Below are 9,995 nucleotides of genomic sequence, written 5' to 3' on the forward strand. Positions count from 1 at the left end.
TAAAACTGAAAAATCATTAAGATGGCTTTTCCTTCTCCAATCCCCTCTGCGCTGGGATATTTTAAAACACAACAGCAGCAGTAACAAACGCCTCTGTGCATGCTCAGAGATAATTATTTGCACTGTTTCCATCTCCTTTTCCAAGGTTTGCCATCTGATGCCCACCTAATATGAAGCTTCACTCCGCTGGGAGAACGAGCACAACTGATCACAAGGGAAAAATTCAGTTTGAGAACATATGTCTGAGTAGAGTGGATCCCCTGTCTGACAGCTGCTGCCCTCAGCCTTTCTGTTTCACCCTTATCTTGATTTAAATTCCCTATTTTGCACCTGTAAGAAGCCATGCAGGGCAGATCTTTTTAATATTGGATTATATTAAACAATGTCCTTGTTTAAGATAATCAAATATACTTTTAAGCAAAAGAAAAAGGTAATTAACTGGAAGAGGAAGAGGCAATGCTGCTCTAAAGGGCTTTGTGATAAGACTAACAACAAACAGCTTTATCTTTGTGGTTCTTCCTCTTTGACAGGTTTAACAGGGAGAAAACCATCTGTGTATCAAACTATCTTCACTGATTTATTAAAAGATATGCAAAATAGACAAGCTACAAGTTTTGGACAATTCCCTGGGCACCTCTGTTAAAGCAAATCTTCCCACAGATTTCACATTCACAAAAAAAAAAAAAAAAAAAAAAAAAGGATTTTGAAAGTACAGCTAAAGCTTACAAGCCACATCAGAATGTGATGTGACTTCAGGAGGTCCTCCTAAGTCACAAAGAATATTTTATTCAGAAATACTGAAATGCACCAAGGCACTGAGATTACTTATTTTGTAGGAGGATTTGTGGATCTGAGAGTAATTTGGTGCAGGAAGAGGGTCCAGAAAAATCTCCTTCTGCATGTACTTCTTACCTGTGCAAGAAAAATCCCATTAGATTCTATCTTTAAGAAGTTCCAAACTCCTCCTGCAAAGGTTAAAAGACCAGGTTTAATGCAAAAGTAGGCAGATGATACTCTTTTACAAATGTTCATGAGGCCCACCAAAAATTACAGGATTCGGAATGAAATTTTTACTTTGTTAAGGGCACTAGCACATGGTGTTCTAAAATAATGACAGAAATAGTTGTAGCCATATTGCTTATCCCAGAAATCCAACACTTCTAGGGAGAATGCCAAATGCCAGGCGGATTTCTCAGTTGTTGCAAAGTCTCAGGAAATTACTGGTCATCCTCTGGAGGGGGAAACACTGATCCAGCCAAGGGCTCAGCACCCTTAGGTGACACAACGACCAGCCAGGTTTTTAAGGTTTTTAAGCCTAAAGGAGTAGGAAGAAAAATAAAGGAATAAAATCATGCACAACTTACACAACTCATATCTGCTTAAACTCAAAAGAAGGATTTAAAGTTGAACAAGAAAAGTGTAAATTTTTCTGAAAAATCTGTTTGGTGACTGAAAAAAACCCAACAAAACAGTCAAATTTAATGAGGGAAAAATTAAACTCTGGTCAAGATCCAGGTGGAGGCTGTACATGGCATTATTATAGGCTCCCATATGTCTCCCAGAGGCATTGAACGTGACAAGGGAATTTAGACATGGGGAAATGTAATTATTTGTGATTGAAACAAAATAGCAGCCAGTTTATGCACATACTGCTCCTGTTGCATTAATATCATTCTACTGAACTGAATGGTTTTCAGATGCCACTGTATTTTCAGAGGTAGACATAGGTTTTTTCATATTCTGTTTCACATGTTACTTTTTTTAGCCATCAGAACTTAGTGACATAAAAATTGCTGTCTGAGTTGACACAGTTATTCCCTCTTGATGTCTTTAAGCAGGAGCATAATGTGACAGATGAGAGTGCTGAAACTTGGTGTCTCACACAGGCTTAAAAATAAGTTATTCCTGCAAAACTTTGAAAACTCTTCTACAGAGAAAAAAAATTTATACTCAAATTTATTTGCTTTTCTTGCTCTCCTCATTTTTCTATGCCTTAGAAACATGTATGAAAACAGAGATTTAGTTTTCAGGAACTCATTTCCTCCTGCTGTGCAGCCATCACAGGAAATCATAACCTTTTCTCTCAGTAGCAGCTGAAAGCTAGGCAGCAGCAGAGATCAAATAAACACTGAGAGATTGAACAGGGCTGAGATTTAGGGCTGGGCTTAACTGCAAGAACATGAGGACTTGTGTTTGAGATGGGCAGAGTCCTGCTGATAGATAATTTTGGCTCAAAACGAGGAAATCAGTGTGAAGCCTGAGCTGTGTGAAGGCAGGTCCAGCACAGCCAGGACACAAGTACAGAGTGGTGACAGCAGGCAGAAGGAATATTTCTGAGATTCCTCTAGTCTTGATGCAGAGAAGTCGTTCCAGCAAGATCTCTTGTCTCTCTGGAGCTCTCACAAAAAGCTGTTCTTGGAGAACTTCAACAGCATGTAAGCCAGACTGGAGGCACAGAATCCTTTCCATTCCAAGAGGCCAGACTGAACCCCGCTGGAGAACAGGATTTGTACCCAGGCATCCACATCCAGAACTCACACCACCAAACTTCCTAAGGCTTCACACGTGAGGTTTGGGGTTTAACTCATCCCAAAAGTTTATTTAATGCTAGATCAACCTCTTTGGGGTATTAATTACATCAAGCCCAAAACAACGATATGAGTCACCTCTTTGGGTATGAACAGGTAGAGAAAGTTCAATTTCAGAAAATTGCATCTTTCCCTTCCTACTTTTTTTTTTATTATTTGGATAATTTGTATTAAAATAATGTCTCTGCTTGTGTTTGCCCTCACTGCTTTATTACTCACTCGGAACACTCATTCCTTGCATATGATGTGATCATTATTTGCTGTTGAAATACTTTTAATGTCACAAAACAGATTAAATCTTCAAGCGAGGAGTGAGCAATTGGAAAACCCTATCACCTAAGCAACAGCAGTCCTATCTCATGCCTGTGTGTCTAATTATACCTAACGAGGCAAAACCCCCTTATCTCCGAGGGAATGATACATTCTCTTTCTTTCCAAACAATTTTTTTTTTCATCTTAAATGATGGGCAAAGCTGCTAGGTTCGGCATTTTGTAACTAAGCCAGGCACAGTTATTTTTTAAGCATAAATGCCAGGTTGGTATTTGATATAAAACGATCCTGCCGTGGCAAGAACGAGTGGGTCGAGGGGGTTGCAGTTGTTACAAATGTTTAAGAGCCAATCCAAAAATCAAAGAATTTATTTAGCAATTTCCAAGATCAATTTTAAAAGGCCATAATAAAATTGGACAACATGGATCGAATGCTGGGTGGACAGAAAAACAGCAGCAAGGGTGCTGTCCAACCTTGTCCACAAATGCTGGGTCTGTACGGTTTTTATACAGTTCTTCCGTCCATTGAAAGTCTGAATATTCATGTATTTCTTTATTTCCAAGTGAGGTTTTGAAAGGGTTTCCTGATAGTATGAAAGAGGAGCCAAGAATCCTCCTGGATCCCCCCTTTGGGGCGCTGATTTGATCATTCTCCCGGATCCTCCATCAAGATTGATATCAGACCTTGATTAGCCGTGAAGTGGAGGCCCTCCCTTGATGAATGGGCCATCTCCAGTCCGGCCTTGTCGTTTCTGTTGCCAATTCTGTGGTTTCACACCTGCACAATGGGCCTTGGAATTTCGGAGACGCCCTTGAACAGGCTTTTGAGAGTCCAAACTTTTAGTGACAATTTATAAATTTACCAGGTACAATATTTTATAGGCGAATTTATACACTACGTCTATTACACAGTGCTGGGAACATCCTTCCACCGTGGCAGCTCCTTGGGCCAGACTAGGACAGGCCATGAGGGCAAATGCTGAGCTGGCCAAGACTTCACAGACCAAGAGGGGAAGCTCTGGGGTGGGCGAGGCTTCCCGGGGAGCAGAGTCTGCCCTCAGCCCCGCTGTGACCCCCCTGTGCCCCCAGCCCGGCCCCAGGGATCCCAAAATGAGAGCGGAGCCTGCAGAGCCCATTGGGCGTCCTGCCGCCTCCACGAGTGGCTCAAGAGCCCCTGAAACATGACCCTGCGCCCATAAAGGCCCTTCCCACAGCCCCAAAAGGCCCTTCCAGCGGCCCGGCGGGAGGACTTTCCCCAGATGTTCCCGCAGCTCTTCCCAGAAGCCCGCGAGGCTCTTCCCGGGCAGTGCCGCGGCCTCGCCCCGCGCTCGGGGCCGGCTCCGGGCGCTCCGCTCCGGCCTCTGGCGCTGCGAGCGCGGGGAACGCGCCGCGCCCGGAGGAACCCCCGGACCCTGCGGGGCTCCGCCGCGGCTCCCCCGGCCCAGGCCCGGCCCCGGCGCGGCTGTGCCCGGCTCCCGGCCGGCAGGAGCCGCTGCGGGCGCGGCGCGGCGGGGATGAGCGAGGCGGAGGGCGGCTCGGCCGCCGCCGCCGTGGAGAAGCCGTCGCTGCCCGCGGCCGGGCCCGGGGCTGCCGCGGCGGTCGCTGCCGCTGTTGCAGCCGCGGCGGCGGCGGCGGCGGGCCCGGAGCCCGGAGCGCCGGCGGAGGAGGCGGCGGTGGTGTGGAGCCCGGAGGTGGAGGTGTGCCTGTTCCACGCCATGCTGGGCCACAAGCCCGTAGGTGAGCGCGGGCCGCGGCCTCCGGGAGCGGCGGGAGACGGGGCTGCGAGCGGGGCCGGGCCGGGAGGGGGTTCCCGGGAGGCTCCAGCGGCCCCCGAGGCCGATCTGCGGCCGGGCTGGGGCCGCGGGGCTGCGGCGGGGCCTGTGGGAGGGAAGGGAGGGAGCGGCGGGCCCGGCCGGGCCGCCCTGTGAGCAGCTCCCCCGGCATCACAGGGGGGTCACTGCAGGGACCGCCCGGTGCTCTGCTGGGGCATCGGGGTCATCCCACAGCACAGGGTTGTGGCCAGGCCCTTGTGGAATATGTCCAGGGAGGGGCCCTCCACCGTCTCTCCGGGCAGTGTGTTCCGATGCTCGCATTAAAGAAGTTCTTCCTCGTGTTCAGCTGGAGCTTCCTGTGCATCAGTTTCTGCCCATTTCTTTGTGTCCCGTTGCTCTGCACCACCGAGCAGAGCCTGGATCCATCCTCTTGGCACCCCCCTTTCGATATATATAAACATTGTTGAGGTCCCCTCTTGGACATCTCTTCTGGAGACTGAGCAGGCCCAGCTCGCTCCGCTGTTGGTTGTCAGAGATGCTCCAGGTCCTTCATCTCTGCTGCCCTCGGTGGACCCGCAGCAGGAGCTCTGTCTCCTGTACTCAGGAGCCCAGAACTGGACACTGCACTCCCTGCACTTTCCTCGGGATGTTTTTCACGCAGCCACTCTAAAAGCTCTGGTTGTGTGTTAGAATTACCCACAGGGGCACCCTCAGCTCCCTAGGGAATAGCACCTGCAGTGCAGGGTGAAAGATCAGCCTGCCCAGCTGCCAACTGTCTCTCCTGGAATGTATGGGTTCCTTGTAACAACTTTGGCTTTTTTAAATTCATAAGTAAATAAATAAATAAATTTCTTTCTATCTCTAAATATCATAAATAAAATTGTTAGCAGCGTTAATTGCACTGGCTTCTTCCCCCAGGAGTGAATCGCCATTTCCACATGATTTGTATCCGGGATAAATTCAGCCAAAATATCGGACGGCAGATCTCATCCAAAGTGATCTGGGACCATCTGAGCACCATGTATGATATGCAGGCTCTTGTGAGTATAAAAGGGTTGGTGCTGCCACACGGTTTCGTGGAGTTCAGAAGTTTTGACAGGCCAAAATCACTGGACCTGTCATACATTTTATGGTGCTTAGAATTATGTGTCATTCCAGTGAGTTGGTGGGGTTTCCCCTAAATAAAAATAAATTAGGTAGGAGACAATACCTGCAGTGGCTTGTGAGGGTTTTGGGTAGTTTTATTTTTTTTGATACCAGGTTCTGACTATTTTTATTAAAGTTGTCTAAATGCTGATCCAGAAAATGTTTAGATACACACATAAGCATCAAATGAGAAAGTTGCCCCTGTGTTTACATAAAGAATTTGCTATGTTTGGGTTCTAAAAATGATCTCAAATGATCATGAGTTGTGTTCTCAGGTATCCTGAGCTCAGTTATCAGTTTGATATCAGAAGCCTCCTGATTCTCTAAAATCTGAAGTGTCGTGTTAAAAGTTATTTAGCTCTTAATTGCATGTAAAATAGAACTTGAGATTGCATGTCAAAATTCAAATTAAAGTCTTTACCAGTCACTCACAGAGATCCTTCTTTTCTTTCTAAGCATGAATCTGAGATTCTTCCATTCCCTAATATAGAGAAGAATTTTGCTCTTCCTGACGAAATGATTCAAGAAGTGAGAGAAGGTGAGATGTGACTGCAGTCTCTGATTCTTGGTTGCTTTAATGTCATCTCAGAATCTTGAACAAAGCTCCTCCAAAAAAGAGTGTATTGTCAAATCTAATAGAAATGTGCAGGAGTTTGACACGTTGAGCAGTGAGAGCTGGATTTTGAAATTTAGCTGATGTGTGTTATCCAAAGTAGGAACTAGGAAGTTCAAGCACCTGCCAAAGGACTTCTTGGGATATTTTAAACTTCAGTGGAATGCTTGTCAATTACTTGGTACACTAAACACTAAAAATTCAGTGTAAAATCCTAGTACATATAAGACACTGCAATATGTTTTGCCTGTGTAGCATTTCACTTACTCATGTTAATAATAATTTCTTGACACTGAATTACTGCTGAATGTTGCATGGAATATTTGCAAACATGCAGATAGGCAGAGGCAAAAAAAATCTGGAAAAAAATCCTGGTTCTTTAAAACCATCTAACCATTGCTAACAATCCTTTCTATAGGAAAAGTAATGATGGAAGAAGAAGTGAAAGAGGAAATTTTAAAAGAAGAGATGGAAACGCATGCAGGTCCTGAAGAAGGTAATTTTGTAACTCTCTACTGTGTAATACGAGATTAAAAACCAACTGTAATTGAGAAATTAATGTTAAAATGTAAATGCAAATGCAGTGTACTTTGGGATTTGTACTCAGACTTAGCCTGTGCTCATGCTAAGAACTTGACTAATTTAAGAGTGCACAGAGTAAGCAGCTGCTTATTGAAAAGATTTCATCTTTCCTCCTAATTCATCTGTACAAAGTTGTATAGCTTTGGAGATTTGCTTTAATATGTACTTGACAAACCCCTGGGAGTCTGAAGGATCTCTGGAAGAAAGCTGAGTCTGATTTTTTTTGAACTTAAATGCTCTGTGTTGGGAACTTTGTAGTCATGGGGGAAATAAATCAGAAGATACTGTAAAATTGCGTGCTGAAATGGGAAGGTGGGCAGAGTGTTTATTTTATTTTATTCTCAATATCTTGCTGCTTTTAAATAAAAGGCTTGTTTTCCTAACACTTTGCTGTAGAACAAGTCAAGTGTGAACAGTAGAGATCCTGCTATTTATCTTAACAGACCAAGCCAACTGCTAACTATATAATTTCATATTTATATCACTGAGTAAGTGGTGTTTAAAGACTGTAATAAAAGATCTAAAATGTATTTTAAAATATATTAAAATTTTGGGTGTTCAGTTTTAAAATTATCTATGGTACCAAATGTAATGACTGCTGCTGATTATAAATTCCATAGATTGGTCCTATGTTTCTGTAAGTGTTCATTTTAATTATTTTAATATTAAGTGCTGTTTAATTCCACTTAAAGAGTTTGATTTTTAGCCTGTCAAAATATATGCCTGTCTTTAAAGCAAATAATAAAAGCAAGATGTGCCTTTCTCAGAGATTTTTCCTTTAGAACTGAAAGTAAGACTTAAATGGTGGCCAAGTATGCTGAGAGTCGATTGTTTTGAGAAGTTTTATGGAATATAAAGAAGTTTGTTATCACTCTTGTTTGCCTATGTGTATGACTCTGATCTGGAATCATTACTTTGGTCCTATTTCAGTTTTTGCACCCTCTGGAAGTTTAGGAAAAACAGCTGAAAAGCCAAGCAGCAAAGAGAAAGAGAAAACTTCATCAGATCCCGGATCCAAAGAAGGGTCCGATAAGAGGAAGCGCAACAGAGTCACGGAGAAGGTTCTAAATGCCAACAGCAACCCCTCGAGTCCCAGCGCTGCCAAACGACGCAGGACGTAGAGCTGAGGAGCACTGACAGACTCTGGGATGGGAGGAGGGAGCAGGAAAAATGAGCAGCACAGTTGCTCCACACATAAACTTTTGGAGGAAGCAAAAGACACCCGAGCCAGTATTTGAGGAGCCTGCGCATTGGCTTTGTCTCTCCCGGGGTGTTTCCCGGGCAAGGAGCCGCATTCCCGGGGCGTGGGGACAGAGCTGGCAGTGGGGAGGGTGGGGTGACAGTGCCAGGGCTGCATTTCACACCAGCAACACGCTCTGTGTCAGCACAGCTCAGGGAAAGGATGCCCCATGGGGCATGGGGCCTTGCACCATCGAGAGCAGAGGTGATTTCTGTCCATGTGGGATTGCTTTTTCTGCCTTTGCTGTCTGTGAGTGTTACAGACCATTGGTGGGTAATGTGTGGCCATTTCCCTTCCATTTGTATCAAATGTCTCAGTTTGTTGGTTCAGTAAAACTAAAATTCTTTTAAATGCAGATAACCACTGCATTTGAAGTGTTCTGTTGCTCTCTTAGCTGGAGGAACCTCATTTCACCCTTTTTTATGAAACATTTTTCAACCCTAAGGACAGTGAAAATGATAATGCCCCTAGCTCAAATAATTAATGAGCGTCCTAAATAAAATATCTGGTGATGAGACATGGTTTTATAAGGGATCAGCTGACCTGTGCATGAACATGGAGGTGTTGCTTCATCCATTTGTAATACAGTAGTGTATGACAGTGGGGTTTGTACTTAATTATTTTTTTAAAGCAGTTTTAGTAGATGTGAATGAAGTTGGTTTTCCAAAATGTTCGTTTTGTTCTACAAGTGAAGAATCTTGCTGACATTGTAATGCTTATCTTTTATATGCCAGAACATTGAGATTTGATGAAGTTACTATTTTTGTGTTGTCAAAAGATGGATCGCAGTCAACAAACACCTGTTAAATGAAGCAGGTGAATGAAGCAGGATAAAATGGTACTGAATTTGGTTCACTATATTAACTATCAGTTAATAAAAAGAAGAATTACTTCTTGATCTCTCAGTATTGCCTTCAAGGTGAGGCACTAGGAGTCTTCATTTTTTTGTTTTATTCTAGGTACATAGCCAAGTTCTTGTCTGCCTAATTTGCTTCTCTTGTTTTATACAAAGAATAAATTAGACTTGTTTTTATTTTACTAAATGGCAGTTGTTGTGTGACTTGATTAAAATCTGGCCCAACTTATTTTGAAAGTAATTTAGCATTAAAGTGCTGGTTACTTTGTCATGATCTACATAGATTTTTGGCCATAAAGTGCAGATTTTGTAATTCTCAAGTCTCATATCCCTTTGGACAAATCCTTCCCATCCATGGGATTCCAATCAAAAAATTTTGCCCTACCAATGAGATATCTATATAGCTTAAAAAGCAGAAATATGTTGACAATGGTGTGTACTGGTGCAACCACTCAGCACCAGCCTTGTGGCAAGGAAAGTCCACTTGGGGATTTCACAGTCATCCAGCAAACACACATTTTTTAGGAATTGTTTGGATGTGAAGTTGGGTATCGACAAATGTAAACACTTTAACTGCCCCCAGCACATCCGGACCTGCCCCCTTTGGCTTTCAGGGCTTGCTCTTTGGGAACTCTGTTCTTTTATCCATATCGCTGTTCGAGGCCGGGAATTCTGTTTTGTTATCCCTTTTGCTGCTCGAGGCCGGGAATTCCGTTCTTTTATCCCTTTTGCTGTACGAGGCCGGGAACGCTCTTTTTTTAACCCTTTCGCTGTTCGAGGCCGGGAATTCTGTTCTGTTATCCCCTTTCCCGTACCAGGCCCGCCCGCCCCGCTCCGCCGGCACCGCGGGTGGTGCCGGATCCCTCGGGCGCGGTGCGGGCGGGCGCAGAGCCCGCGCGGGCGGCGGCCAATGGGACGCGGCGGCGCA

The 9,995-nt window shown here is 44.5% G+C and overlaps 1 protein-coding gene across 1 annotated transcript; it reads left to right on the forward strand.

Annotated features, from left to right (window-relative positions):
- The first annotated feature begins 4,352 nt into the window (after nt 1-4,352).
- On the forward strand, nt 4,353-9,459 carry MRGBP (MRG domain binding protein). Its single transcript, XM_083872985.1, has 5 exons — nt 4,353-4,595; nt 5,549-5,670; nt 6,233-6,314; nt 6,808-6,885; nt 7,902-9,459. Exons 1-5 carry the CDS (start codon nt 4,373-4,375, stop codon nt 8,090-8,092), a joined length of 696 nt encoding a protein of 231 aa, XP_083729111.1. The 5' UTR covers nt 4,353-4,372; the 3' UTR covers nt 8,093-9,459.
- Nucleotides 9,460-9,995: the final 536 nt, after the last annotated feature.

Source organism: Zosterops lateralis, assembly GCF_965231275.1.
Source record: "Zosterops lateralis genome assembly, chromosome: 16".
Taxonomy (NCBI): Eukaryota; Metazoa; Chordata; class Aves; order Passeriformes; family Zosteropidae; genus Zosterops; species Zosterops lateralis.

Bases quoted from the DNA above. Each gene is read 5' to 3' on its own strand.
- MRGBP (XM_083872985.1), top strand. From the start codon at position 4,373: ATGAGCGAGGCGGAGGGCGGCTCGGCCGCCGCCGCCGTGGAGAAGCCG. The intron at 5,671-6,232 runs GTGAGTATAAAA...TTTCTTTCTAAG, and splicing joins TGTATGATATGCAGGCTCTT to CATGAATCTGAGATTCTTCC. The intron at 6,315-6,807 runs GTGAGATGTGAC...TCCTTTCTATAG, and splicing joins GATTCAAGAAGTGAGAGAAG to GAAAAGTAATGATGGAAGAA.